This window comes from Nanorana parkeri, unplaced genomic scaffold, assembly GCF_000935625.1.
Source record: "Nanorana parkeri isolate BGI_ZX_2015 unplaced genomic scaffold, ASM93562v1 scaffold523, whole genome shotgun sequence".
NCBI lineage: Eukaryota > Metazoa > Chordata > Amphibia > Anura > Dicroglossidae > Nanorana > Nanorana parkeri.
The window spans coordinates 462,883-477,405 of record NW_017306791.1 but is presented as its reverse complement, the minus strand read 5'-3'; the positions used below and the strand labels follow the sequence as shown (position 1 = coordinate 477,405).

Genomic DNA, 14,523 nt, shown 5'->3' with positions numbered 1-14,523 from the left:
ATTCCTCCATCTACACTTAACTGTGTGGATGGAGTAATCCCAACCTGGGCCAATCTGTTGCACTTTTTCCATCTGACCACAGAAAATCTGCAGATAATTGTAAAGATCCAAAGCACTCTAGTAAATCCACCAAGAAATGGCTCAAAAAGAAGAAACCGAGGGTTATGGACTGGCCTAGTCAAAGCCCTCATTTTAATCCCATTGAAATGTTGTGGGGGTATCTGAAATAGACAGTTCATGCAAGGAAACCCACAAACATCTTGCAACTGATGGAGTTTTGCATGGAGAATTGGCCGAAAGTTTACGGAGTTGATGTCAGACTGGTGGGCACTTATACAAAATTCTTACAACAAGTGATTACTGCTAAAGGGTCAGTGCTAGCTTCTGAGGTCTAGAGTGTCCTTCGTTTTTACACAAATATTCCATTACAAATGCTGATAATTTTGTTGAATAAATTGAAAAAGGCTATTTTTCAAGGATGTCACCTTTATCTGTAAGCGCTGTTTATATAATGTCCCAGCAGCAAGTGCAAGGTTCCCCCATTCACATTGCATAACTTGAAATAAAAATGACACATTGCTTCCTACATTTGTAAATGATTTTTACTGGTTTAAAAATCATACCTAGTGCCCCCCCCTGTAATGTAATATTAAGGAGGAGGCTGTGGGAAGTTATAGTTACTCTTATTAACCCTGACTGTACTGTGCTGGCAGATTTCATCATCAGTTGTAAACTAGTTTTGGACACTGTCTGTCCTAACAAAGGGTTTAAGACTTAAAAACATTTAGGGGAATTTATCAAAACTGGAGCAAACAGAATCTGGGGTAGTTGCCCATGCAACCAATCAGCTTCTCTCTTTAGTTTGCCCAGGTAAGATTTGAAAATGAAAGAGAGAAGCTGATTGACTGCGGTGCAAATCTGCTCCAGTTTTTATAAATCCCCCTGACCCCCCCATTGTATGTTAAAGCCCAGTCTGTCCCTCTAATTTCACTTTCAAACTTCTCAGAGTAGCCTGCAATCTACATGAAGGCCTTCACCAAAGAGACATTTAATAGGTAAGCAATTTTATTTAAAAAACATGTTTGGGTATACTGTGCGAATAGGAACACATGAAAAACATTCAGTGGGGGCTTTCAAAAATTTTACTGCAAAAGTGGAACTACACTGTAAGCTCAGTCATGAGACAAGTCAGCCTCCAGAGATAGAGCTGACATATTTGCTTTGACAGGGAAGGAATGCAACTAAATGCCAAGACACAGCTATCTCAGAGACACAAGTCTACACTATAGTAACCACTGGGGGTAAAGATTTGAACTCTTAGAAATATTTATTCCTAACTGTTTCTCTTTTAGACGGTCTGGCAAATAAGGCACACTGTTTTAACTGACTTCTTCTATGGGTCAGGTGGAATTTTTTTTAGAATATGTTCTCGTTGGACAACGAACATCAGTTTTACCTCTGAGACAGCCCATCGGAGGGCCCGCAGCTGCTCCAGAGCCCACATTTTGCACACAGTTCCAGATGGATGCTTTAACAGATACTGAGTGAATGCAGATTCCCCCGCATACAGGAGTGAGCTGGCCCTGCGTGCTATGCCTTTTAAGATGTTGCGGGAGGTGTAGAAGCCCGTCCATGCTTGATATGTATCTACATGGGAAAATGTTTCATAAACAAAATCTATTTATAAAATGGAATCAATACAGAGTGAAAAGGAACAATCTCTATTCAGTGATATCTTTCTGTGTATTTTGTTTAAATACAATAAAAATGAACAGATAGTAAAAATGGTGGAAGATAAAAAGGAAGCAATGTACCAGCTCATTAGGAAGTGCAGTTATCAAAGACATTATAACTCCAAGCCAAAACTTTTTTTTGCCCATGTTTATTTTATTTTGGATAGAGGTATGGTCATTACTGCCATTTGTGTCACTGGGAGGATTGAATTGAGGAAATGGGATGTAATGAGAAATCTTTCCAACAGGAATACAGACTAGAACAAAAATGCATTTTTTATTTGAGTGAAGAAGGGTTAGAATGACTGACAATGGTTTTATGGCTGTCTGTACCTTCGTGTTTCTGCGACTACTGCAGCCCCTTTGCTTGTACATGTGTCATGGGTACAGCAAATGAGAAAAAATATCTGCAAAACATATTTTGTCTGCAGTTAGGCATTTCAGAGGGAGACTCCAAATCATACCGATCCGGCTAAGAGTTGACCCTTTTATTCAAGATCAGTGAAATCACGGAATTCCTTCATTTGATTTATTAACCTTTTCATATTCATGATTCAGTGACCACTTTGGTGAATACCACAGTAGCGTGGATGCAAGGTTGGGGTGCCCCTTTCCACTGCAGGCAGGTTGGTTCTGCTGGACTCCTACATATGGCTGAAACTGGCAATAGCATTGGTATTAAGACAAGGCCCAATCAACTGGACATTAATGTGACTAGTCTCAAATTCAGGGATTAATTCCCAGGCCCTGGAGCCTAAGAATGACAAATAGAGTGTGACAGCTAGGCTGGCAAATGCAGAGAGACTGAAGAGAGTTCATGATCATTGACATGGTGCTCAACCTTGCAAGCCAGATTAATTGGCCTTTAATATGTCAGTATTTTAAAATCACAAGGCACATTTTATGTACAAGTTAGTCCTCTAAAGTATTACTGAGGAATATATAAAACTTTCTTTAAATTTACAGAGATGCAATTGCTCAGCAGTTAGTGGGAAGTACTTTAAAGACTAAAGCAATAAAAAGTTAAGCTTTGCATAAAAAGTGTTAGGCTAAACTAACGACCAAAGCAGACTTTTGTTTTTGCTATTCTCAAATATTACACCAAGATTGCCCAGACCTTCATTTCCAGCATCGTTAAGCCCTGCTAAAGCGGATCCTTGGAACCTCTGAGGTTTTTACATAACTGTGACAACCTTTATCTCAACTGTCAACCATACTTTGGTGTTCTCTTCTCCTGCAAACCTTGAGATGTTACCCCGAGGGCCATGTCATGGCTTGTCATGTACTGTATTTTGGAGCTGCCTCAAAAAAAGCTGTCACATCAGATTGGAATACTCACCCACGCCCCGGTATTTGCTGCCCTATATGAATTTTTACATATGAAGCCTCTGACTAGACTGACTATCTTTTCCTATGATTGCTGTATTTTAAATAGCACTATAGGACCTGCCTCTAGCTCAAGATAACTAGCACCATGGTGTGTTATCTAGGTGTATGTGTGCATTTCATCTTATTTTCCCAAGTCCACATGTAGCTATAGGCTTGTAGTTATCTGGATGCATCTCATCTAGCAAACATATTTGAACACTTTAGATCTGCTTTGTTGTTTTGGTTTTTTTTTTAGATTCATTACAATATTTATTCTATTTTTAGTGCTGCAACTATTAAAATTACATATCCTGGCATTTAATGCTTAGTTTGTACAGTACCATGGAAGGCTAGAGCACTATATGACTTAACAATAATTATAATCTATAACAATAATTATAATCTATAACATGATCCATGCAACTTACCTGAAGAGTACGGCAGAAAGTCTTCATTTTTGCGAACCTCCCAGGTCAGGTTTCTGCTGTGTATACTACTGAAGTATTCTCCTAATGTGGAGTACTGCACAGTCACTCCAAACTCTGATTTTTTATTTATGTATTCTAGTAACAAATCCATGTTATTAAACTGGATGGAAGAATTGTAGAACTGCTTGTCACAGCCCTGAAAATGGGAAAGCAAGCCCAATTTAGAGGCATAGAATATGTTTTGTACAGATGTTTCCATTTCACTTTTCTGATGGCCACCTAGAATCACTCTCCTTATAACATTGCACAGCTCTGTACTTAAGTTATCTAATAATTTAAAGCCACACTCAGGGAAAAATGAAAATGTACACACCACACATTTCTTTTAAAGCTGAACTCCAGGCAAACATAAATACGCAGATGAAATACATATATGAGAGCTGTATTACCTGCCAAATGATTTGTATTTCTATTCATTGGCTTGTGACTGGAGCCTGAAGGAGAAGCAGCACAGTGAACTCATTTCATTGTCACTCTCTTCTTCTATGAGCTTGTTCCTTGTAAGCACTTGAGCACTGCATCACAACTGATTGGCCACTTGTGCTGCTTCTTCCTCTCCCACATTGTGTTCTGCTGAATAGGGTATTGCAAGAGGTTTATACCAAGTCATATTCAGGTACTTAGCCAGGGCCAATGATTTATTAAAGGGCTGCATTCATGTTTGTGTAACATCTACCCAGAACTCAGCTTTAAAGTACATTCTATTCTATTTATGTTCTTTTTATGTTTTCACCTTTCACTTAAGGTGCCCATACACTGCACGATTATTATCGTATGAGAATCGCGGGAAATCCCGCGATTGTACTATAATTGCAAAGTGTATGGAAGGCGTGCAACCGTTTCTACTGTACGATCGCACGTTTTCCGTCGAACAAGCAGGCTGGAAAAAAAAATTACAAAGAATCTGTTGGCATGAGTGAAACCACTACTTATAGTGACACTAAACTCAGGAGTTAAATCCTAAAACATGCATTCAAGTACCTTAACTATTAACAACAATGTATCTTATTTGTGTCCCACTCGGCTGTAGATCCTCAAATCATCTCTGAATTGGTGCCGACACTGTCCTTCCTTCTGGAGGGGGGCTACTTTTGTTCCCCATGGTCCCTGTGTGTGTTGTAAAGTAGTCGCAGCTCCAAGCTCACTCCTGTGATCAACTATAATCACATGTTTAGTTTATTAATTTATATTGGCTACTTTACAACACACACAGGGACCATGGGGAGCAAAAGTATCCACCCTCCAGAAGGAAGGACAGTGTAATTTTTAAGATTTAACTCATGAGTGTAGTGTCACTTTAACGTTAAAAGGATGTGCTCATGGATGCGAAGATCAGATCTTTGATGGGGATATTTAATCACTGGAGTCCCCGAAGAGTTATAAGAAGCCAGTTTGTACTTTCATTTGCCAGCAAGTATGAAAAAACTAAATGGTTAGTTAGTTTTGTGTGGCGATAACCTTCAGCTTTGACCATGGTTTTTCCATCCAAGTGTTCCGGTAATGAAGTCTATATGGGTTAGGGTGCCTGCAAGCACAAAATAATTCTGCCAAATCTAGAGCCTTAGGGTCAGGGAAAAGACTTCTCATGTTGTCTGCTGCTTGCTTTAGAAAACAATCAATCCGCAGGGAAGATTCTTCCTAACTGATAGTTTGTTTGATTTCCTTACCAAAACACCTGGCTCCTGTGAATTCCTTTTAAGCCCATAGGCACAAACATGCAAGTTAACACTGAAAATAATTATTTAGTAAACACATCAAGCATGTAAAAGCTGTAGACTAAAATCTGTTGGCACCTTGGGATAGGTGGGCACTGTTCCCCCTTTTCGTGGCAGTGTGCCCTGGAGTCTGTCTGCAAGAGCTTTCTACTCTTCTAAACTAGTCTAGAGTAGACTCTTACTACTAACAAATGCCTACCTACTCTTCTAGACCCTGTATTATTCACTACCCATGCACAGTGCCAAGAGACTTCATATCCCTGCATCAGCATTATCCATGTGTCTAAGTAATTTACCTGTACCCAGATATGGCCACTGTGTTATCACAGAGGACTGCTTCACAGCCCAGCATTGTTCTATCCCTGCCTTTTCCTGCTCTTTGCCATTAGTAAGCTTGCCATTTATTTAGTTTTAATCAATTCTGAATATAGTCTGATTTTGTAACCTATTTATTGAGTGCTGTAAATCCGGTTTAACCTGTTTTTATGCATTTGTTTAGTCATCATGCTGTCATTCTGTGTTTACTATGATCTTCTTGCATTATTTATAATTTGCTCTATTTATAATAAAACACATAGAAAACACATAGACCCTCAGTGCAGTTGCAGATCCTTTCACATAACTGAACAGGGTTCCAGCATAGGAGTCCTTGACAGTTATCAAGAGATAGTAAGCAGTTATCAAGAGATAGTAAGCAGTTGCAGATCCTTTCACATAACTGAACAGGGTTCCAGCATAGGAGTCCTTGACAGTTATCAAGAGATAGTAAGCACACACTACACCAATAAATACTTGCCAAAAGGGAATGTAGTTTCATCAATGCTATTATAGAAAAACATGTAAAAGAGATCAAACAAACTAATGCTTTATCAGTACATGTTAATGTTTTAAACATTGTGTTTCTATGTATCATTTGTAATGATATATGTACTTTACATGGGTCTGCCATTTTTGCTCATGGCATACACAAGCTATGTTTCCTGCTGGGTGTGCTTTACTGCTTCTTCTTACAATACAAGTCTATAAATCTCAATGAAAACAATGCACTTAATGCGTGGCTGATATCTTAACAGTTGTTAAGTAGGGATGAGTAGTGAGTGTAAAGACTAGTCTACTCTTCCTATAAATGCTATGCTACAGACCTTTTCTTTTACTACTAAAACACATGAAAAAGCAATCATGTAAAATGTTGCATCAATAAATACTTTGCATAGAGTATATGAAGGTTGCCATCACGAACCTCTTCCTTTCTCATTTTATAAACTTTTGTGCAGTTTAAAGTAGTACATAAAGATGTTGTATTCAGTTACAACTAACCATTTTTAATCAGTTAGAAGTGTGAAACTGTGAGACCTGCAATGGCACCTGGAAAGTACTTACCCAGGGCCATAAAACATTGTTGCTTCTAAACCAGGCTGCTCGCATTTTAATATTCTTCACCATGGTCTCTGCATACTGGTGAATGTTATCACTGGTGACGGGAAGACTCATGTTGGGATAAACACCATCCTTTGGTGGATCAGGAAACAGTGCCACTCCATTCCAATAAAATCCTGACCTAAAGTGTAAATTTATAAGACAAAAAGGAATTGTGATTGATCAGTCTTGTGTAGTAACTTTATGTTAAAGTGTTACAGTATGGTGGTTAAAAAAAATTAGCTTCAAGTGGATATTTTGATTAACATATCACATTATGACTGTTTACAGTACTCAGCCATAATGTTGGATTAATACCTTGTAGCCAGAACTTCAACCATGTTTTTTTAATGCCCTGCATCCCCATTGGCGAGATTTTCCTCTTACTTTGCTGTCCCAACAGAATAGCTCTCCAATGAGGACACATACAATGCTTTATTCTTCAAGCTCAATGTGTTGAGTGAAAATGTGTTAGCTTTTATAAATCGCGTACACTTGTATCCGTTTTCTACTATAAAGGTGTGGCACTTCACTTGTAGTTCTACTCATTCCAATCACAGCCCGAGCTGACCATGGAACCATTTCAGCATGTAGGAGCTGTCAGCCCTTTGTCCAGCCATCCCACAACTATAGAATTAATACAATATTAAGTGGAGTAAGAGGATACACTTGAGACACCAGCACCATCCACCAATTCTCCTAAGAATTAATTATGTCTGTGTTCCTGTCCCAGTGATAGATGCTCAGTCTCTTCTTTAGATAACATTGTCATGCTCTTACACAATTAATGTTATTCAAAACTGTTTTAAGTGAAACTCACTTGGAATTTGAATATGGAATATAAGTAATGGGCCCTCAGAAATCATTATCTTTATGCTTAATATTACCTGTTGGAAAATGGCAGATAGGACGGGGTGCAATAACTGAACTGGTCCATTACATGTGTAAATATCTCCTGTTTTTCTGATAGGGAATGAGAACCTCTCCAAACAAACTGGAGCTTCTGTAAATTAGGAAGAAAATTAAAACTTTAAAAATACTAAAAATCACATAGAAAATATTTTTGGGATTTACAACGATTTTCGCGTTGTTTCTTTTTTTTGGCATTTACAACAAACGGCAGTTTAATCACCCACTTTCCTTATGTGACAAAACATGGGTTTAAAAGAAAATGCTGGCACATATCCCAGAAAATGCAGGAGAGACCTGCAGTATAAAATATCATTTAGCTTCATAAATGATAAGACACGTGGAGTAGAGTCACCCCTAATGTCACTTCTACATGGTCACAGCTCTAATTGGCCATGAAGTTGGTTGAAGCTGAAAAAAGACAGACAGTTCACCACCAGGGGGTATTTTTTTACAAGACGATATACTGACACTGCTCAGCCTTCTGTTTGAAGGACCAAACTCACAGGATAAAGCAGACTCAATTAATACATACAATGATAATATTTAGTATATTAATTCCTCAGTCTATTTCATACACCTGTTTCTGCAGATTTACATGCAGGCCAAAGCTAAAGTGACATTGGCAGGGGCTGACAAGTGTTCAACACTGTGCTCACAAAGATAACCTTTTATTCAAGAATATAAAGAATTTGGTTTTAAATATAATATACACACACACACACACACACACACTGTATATACACATCTACACTGAGTGGCCAGATTATTATGACCACCTGACGTTTGTAGGCAAATTAGCTATAATTAGCTATAATTTCACGCTGAAGTTGCTAGAGGGCCAGACCATTATAAATAGGGAAGCAGGTTGTTTACCACGACAGTAGAAGTGATTTGTTTCTGAAGATACGGGTAAACAACGCGATTTAACAGCCTTTGAACGTGGGATGATTGTTGGCACTCGGAGCCATGGAGCGAGTATCAGCAAAACAGCAGAATTCGTTAAATGTTCAAGAGCAGCTGTTGTTAAAGTGTTTAAAGACTGGACTGTCAGCCGAAAATCTGGGCCTGAACGTGTAAATTGTGGCCGTCAGCGACTAGTCAATGTTATGGCACAACGGAGAGTGGCAAGACTGGTACAAGACAACAGAAGGGCAACAGTGCAGTGTCAGATTCCTCGCATCACCTTTCAACATCTCGTGGAGTCACGAGGCGGCCCAACGAAGTCATCTCGTGAAATCATCTCGTGGCCCAACGAAGTACTGATGGGGTGGTCATAATAATCTGATACAACAACATCCCTGGACAACAATTTTTCACAAAATCTCCATGACCAATATCAAGCACCTACCATTCTAGGAGGCACCTTGGAGCTAACCCACATGCAGATCAACTGCTGCAAGCTGTGGCCAAATTAATTGCGGACTGCTATTATGAGAATGTTTAGGGTCTACTACAGATAGCAGAAATCAAGAAACAAACGAATCCAGTCTTCATGGGTACCTTGGCGTTCTGCATAGCAGCTTTAACATCATAATCAATGCGGGAGATGAGGTGGGCATTGAATCCAGCCAAGGAAAAGAGTGTTGGTGAAGTGGCTGAAGCCCCAAATGGATCCACATGCCAGGAAAACTGAGGTCTCACTCCAAATGTTTCATACAAAAAGCCATGTCCCTCTGTAAAAACACTGAACACAGATTAGTATACAATATTTAAACCAAGAAAAATGATAAGCAGATTATCAGGACACTGCATGTCATTGTTACCAGATGACGTTCTAAGACAAAACTCACCTTCAATGTCCCTAACCTAGTCCACTCAGTGACTTTACACTGAGACTCCACCCCCTTACCCACCACAATTTCAGATGGTCCTAGGGAATGCAAGGAAGCCTGTTCTGAAAAAACACGAGGTCTACCATTACAGGCCTTTTCTTTTCTCCTTTGTTGTCACCCTCACCATATTTCTTCAATACTTTGAGTCAATAACCCCAAATAAGTAAGCAGATAATGAATTCTACCTTTTCTCTCACTTTCCAAATCTGCACATTTCTGGCTCACTGACTCAAAATATATTACATTCATTAGGTCAGCATAGCGACCAAGTGGCTAGAAACAATGACAGTCCCCTGTATTTCTCTCATGGCAGGTTTACTTAAAGGACTGTTGAAATGTATGGAAATAAAGACCAGTAAACCTAGCCATAGACAATAACATAGTGGTCAGAGGTGTAGCACTGATCAAACTGTATAACTATGTTTTATGAAAACAATCCTAACATTAACATGCATGTTTCGAGGTGGGCGGACAGCAGCTTCAAGCCCCCAACACTAGCCCGCTTATGAGATAAACAACCAGGTCACTTGCCAGTTCTCTGCCAGGAACAAATGCTCCAGGTCATCAGTTGGTGCTTTTAAAACAGAGAAAGGTTAGCCAATGAAGCTGGAACCACATTTCTATGCTCACCCAATTAATTTTCAAACCACTCTCTTAATTTTTAAAACCCCACTCTGAGGAGTCATAACTTTCTAATGTTCATTAGTACATACCAGTTAGCTGTAAAATCTGATCATCCATGGCAGTGACAGCTTCATCATGCATGACTTGGCCTCCAATGATGAATTCTAGCCTTTCCTCTTGAATCAGCTGATGCACCTGTAAAATATAAAAAAGTTAATTGCAAAAAAGCAGTTACTGATCATTTTTCCCATAACTCGACACCACCATAAAATAGAAGCCTGGAGCTCAAGGTCTATGGACATATTGGGAGCTGCATGAACAAATAATGCCACCTGAACTTTCAAAAGGAGTGTTATACTGGTGTACCAGTGGGGCTCATGCCTTCCCTCTAGCACCCCCACAGTAGCACTTGTGGAAAAAACAAATCAAATTTAATCAGGTACAGGGCTTCCTGATAGTGTTCCAACACTAGCACTTATGTAATATTGTTACAGATACCAGAAGGGACATGGGGAATTTGCCATGCATCCCTACACTTGGCACAGTCAAGTGGCACATAGCACTGTCATATGAGTAGGTCCTGAGGAGGCAAGAGGAATGGTCCTTGTGCTGGCCTGAAAAACTTCCCTGCACAGCTCTGAATCATCATCTACTTAGCATGCTCTGTATTTCCAATATAAATGTGATATCAATGTGTGAGGTGGAGGGGGCCCAGGGATTAAGCTGTCTTTGGAGTGGGATGCTGAGTAAGAAGTGGGTTCCAGATGCGAAGCCTACCTTTGGGCCTCCAGGTATACAGATACACCATTGCACACATGGTGAGAACCTCGAATGCAGCAGAATTCACACTTACCTGCTGCCTCTGCAGATCTCCAGCTACAGTGTCCCACCAAAGGCGAAAGAACTCTTGCTCCACTGCAATGAACCTGTGATGCTTGGCTCTCATCAGCTCTTCTACAACGGTGCTGTAGACATTGGCAGCATAGGCATGCATGCTTTCCTGTGGTTACATACAGAAATCCTCAGTCTCATGTGTTATCTCGCTAACTACATCAATGAGCAAACTAAGCAAATATTATTTTAAAATGACGTAGTGTTTTTATATCTATGTTTTGTTTTAAGATGTGCAAATAATAATAATTTGGGCTTGCAGAAATAATCAAGTTTTCCTCTTCATTCAGCTTAAGGGCTTGTTCACACGATTTTCTGGTCCAGATCTGAAGCAGATCTGCAGACGCGGTGCTATGCGTGCAGTGCGTTTTTGACGCGTTCCAGTTAAAAAAAAAATTGTTTTTTTTTGTTGGGAGTGGGGCTGTCAGTATGTTAGCTGCAGTGCGGTGCGTTTTCGGTGTGTTTTGGACACGTTCGTGCGTTTCCGGACAAAATGTGACATGCAGTATTTTCTCTGTCCGGAACCGGAACGGACTGCGCACGTGAGAACTGTAGTCCATAAAACACATAGGGATACATTGGGATGCATTTTGGGGGCAGGAGCGCACGGTTCTAGTCCGGACACAATCCAGACGTCGTGTGAACAAGTCCTTAAACAAGTTGCTTGGCCAAAGAATGACTGAAAACATATATCTTGAGAAGGTCTGGACCTTTCCTGACACATCACTGGCTGGATTCTCTGTCATTCACATGCCTGTGATAGACTACACCAGCTCTCTTCCTGCTTGTATACCTCATCAGTCACTGCACAGTCAAGAGAAGAAACAAATGATTAACACAGAATGGGAACTGATCAGAGTCCTTGTCATTATTCCACTAAGTACCATTGTTTTAAAATATTGCTAAAGTGGACCTTTACCCCATTTTACTAAAAATCACATCAGCATGCAGCTCTGCATGCTGACTTAAAATCATATTACATTAATTAGTTAAACAAATTTGTTTTTCATTCACACTTACAAATAGAGTTCATTCACTTCCTGGTCCACTTCTGGCACAAATGATATAATGTGCCAAAGCATTGCATCCTGGGAAGGTTACATCAGCAGAGCATTGCTGGGAAATCTCATCTGTAATCTCATGAGATCTCAGGGAAAGGCATTTCCCTCCCCTGAGATGACGTGAATGGTCACATGTCTACAACAAGAAATTGTGTCACCAGCACACTGTAAAAGTAATTAGCAAAAGTCCATTTAATGACACATTGCCATTCAATACAAGCGCTTTCGGGGCCTCAAGGGCCCCCCTTCATCAGGCTCAGGCTGGTCACATGTGTAGTCACATGTGCCAGATTTTCAGGAAGTAAAAGGAGAGCTAGTCTTCTGCCCTTGGTAAACATGGTCACTGCCAGAAGACTGGGGAAGAAGAGAAAAATAAGGTATGCAAAGAATACAAAGCCGGCTATTATCTAGAAGTATGTGTTTGTATATTGTCATCACTAAACATTTCTAAAGGTGTGCTTGCTATTTTAAAGATATGGGTAAAGGTCCACTTTAAGTCCATAATTAAAGTCCAAGGCTAAAATTGGGCTTCTGTTTCAGAAACCTCAAGGTTGTTGGGAAGAAAATAAAAAATTGCTTCGCCCATTACTTTGCAGTACTCCAATGAAATTCTCTATCTGTTCCTCTGTAGTGCCAATTGTGGTTTAGATTTTCTGAAACGACCTAAATTAGTATTTGTGGCCTGGACCTGGGTAGTAGGTGCCACACCCCTGAGGAATTTAGTAGCAAAAAAAAGAGAAAAAGGTGGTGTTTTTTGAGCACCAAAATGACAACTCCAAAATCGATAGACAGTAAAAAAAATGTTTTTAACCTGTTGACGTCCGCCCGTTGCAAAAAAACGGACGAACGGCGGACTCGCATTTGCGGGTTGCCGTCTCCAGGCAGAAAAAGCCCGTTCAATGCAAAGAGCCGTTACTCTGCATGCGAAAATGACAATTGCGCTTTACATGTTACATATCGTCGTGAACGTCGGAGTGAGAACAATCATCTTAGGGCCATCAATCACAGATAACACTAAACTGATGAGCGGTAAAAGCTTTTAAAGCGTCGGATGTGCTGCCCGGATGGGGCAGCTGGGATACACGCACATCAGTCTGCTAAAGTGATATTCTCCATCTCCTGAAGAAGTGCCTCTGAGCGCGAAACGTTGAGACAAGAATTCGCTCCTCCTTTGCTAACCATCCTTCATTTTTCAATGTACAATCATGTTATCAATTAACCATTCTATCATGTATTTTGGCATAATCTAATTATGTCATGTTATTTATTCTTGCAATGGGTGGTTTATTAATGGAGTGAGCTTACAAGGAGACATCTGACTAGCTGGTTGTTTTTTTTTATATGAAATATATTACATATCTTTTAAATTATTAACATTAAAAACATTTTTTCACTGTCTATCGCTTTTGGAGTTGTCATTTGGTGCTCAAAAAAACCCATCTTTTTCTCTTTTTTTGCTACTACATTTTCTGAAAGTGACACTAAACTCAGGAATTACATTTTAAAAATACATTCAAGTTCCCTAACTATTAACAGAAATGTATCTTATTTGTGTATCACTCAGCTGTAGATCCTCCAATCATCTCTGAATTGGTGCTGACACTGTCCTTCCTTCTGGAGGGTGACTACTTTGTCCCCCATGGTCCCTGTGTGTGTTGTAAAGTAGCCACCACTCCAATCTCTCTCCCGTGATGGACTACAATCTCACGTAGCCACCCTCCAGAAGGAAGGACAGTGTCAGCACCAATTCAGAGATGATTTGAGGATCTACAGCCGAGTGATACACAAATAAGAGACATTTTTGTTAATAGTTAAAAGGTACTTGAATGACGTTTTAAGATTTAACTCTTGAGTTTAGTGTCACTTTAAGGCTTATGGTGTATTACTGGTGACTGCCAGTGGTCTAAGGCCAGGTTCACACCTAGGCGTTTTCAGTTTTATACAGTTTTATACAACTTTTTTACTGTGCCTTTTTTTAAACTTGCATTCTCCCTGCATAGCAATATCTATTGGAACCAAAACCGCATGACATCTGCCTGAAAATAGCTCCTGCATCTTTTTGTGCGACAGGCGTTTTCGTACGCACGATGCAGTGCTAACGTGTGAACAGTCGCCGCTCAGGTGTGAACCATGCTTTAGTCAAGCAATTACACGAAGCAGCATGACAGTACTGCAGTAGGAAAATGTGCATATTTCTTTGCTACATAGTTCATTTATAAACACACAACATAGAGATAGATCATTTCTAAACACATACATACACACACAACACACAGATAGATCATTTCTAAACACACGCACACAACACACAGATAGATCATTTCTAAACACACGCACACAACACACAGATAGATCATTTCTAAACACATACATACACACACAACACACAGATAGATCATTTCTAAACACACGCACACAACACACAGATAGATCATTTCTAAACACACGCACACAACACACAGATAGATCATTTCTAAACACAC

General features: G+C 39.8%; 1 protein-coding gene across 2 annotated transcripts in view; it reads right to left on the bottom strand.

Moving 5' to 3' along the window:
• MAN2B2 (mannosidase alpha class 2B member 2) overlaps window positions 1–14,523 on the bottom strand; it is a 46,213-nt gene that overhangs the window by 29,451 nt on the left and 2,239 nt on the right. For both annotated transcript variants that reach the window (XM_018561431.1, XM_018561432.1), the window contains exons 2-8: window positions 10,942–11,088; window positions 10,178–10,283; window positions 9,133–9,305; window positions 7,608–7,723; window positions 6,685–6,862; window positions 3,530–3,725; window positions 1,457–1,647 (exon numbers count right to left, since the gene is read on the bottom strand). In XM_018561431.1, the coding sequence (XP_018416933.1) occupies window positions 1,457–1,647; window positions 3,530–3,725; window positions 6,685–6,862; window positions 7,608–7,723; window positions 9,133–9,305; window positions 10,178–10,283; window positions 10,942–11,088 (1,107 nt within the window). The remainder of the gene's footprint in view (window positions 1–1,456; window positions 1,648–3,529; window positions 3,726–6,684; window positions 6,863–7,607; window positions 7,724–9,132; window positions 9,306–10,177; window positions 10,284–10,941; window positions 11,089–14,523) is intronic.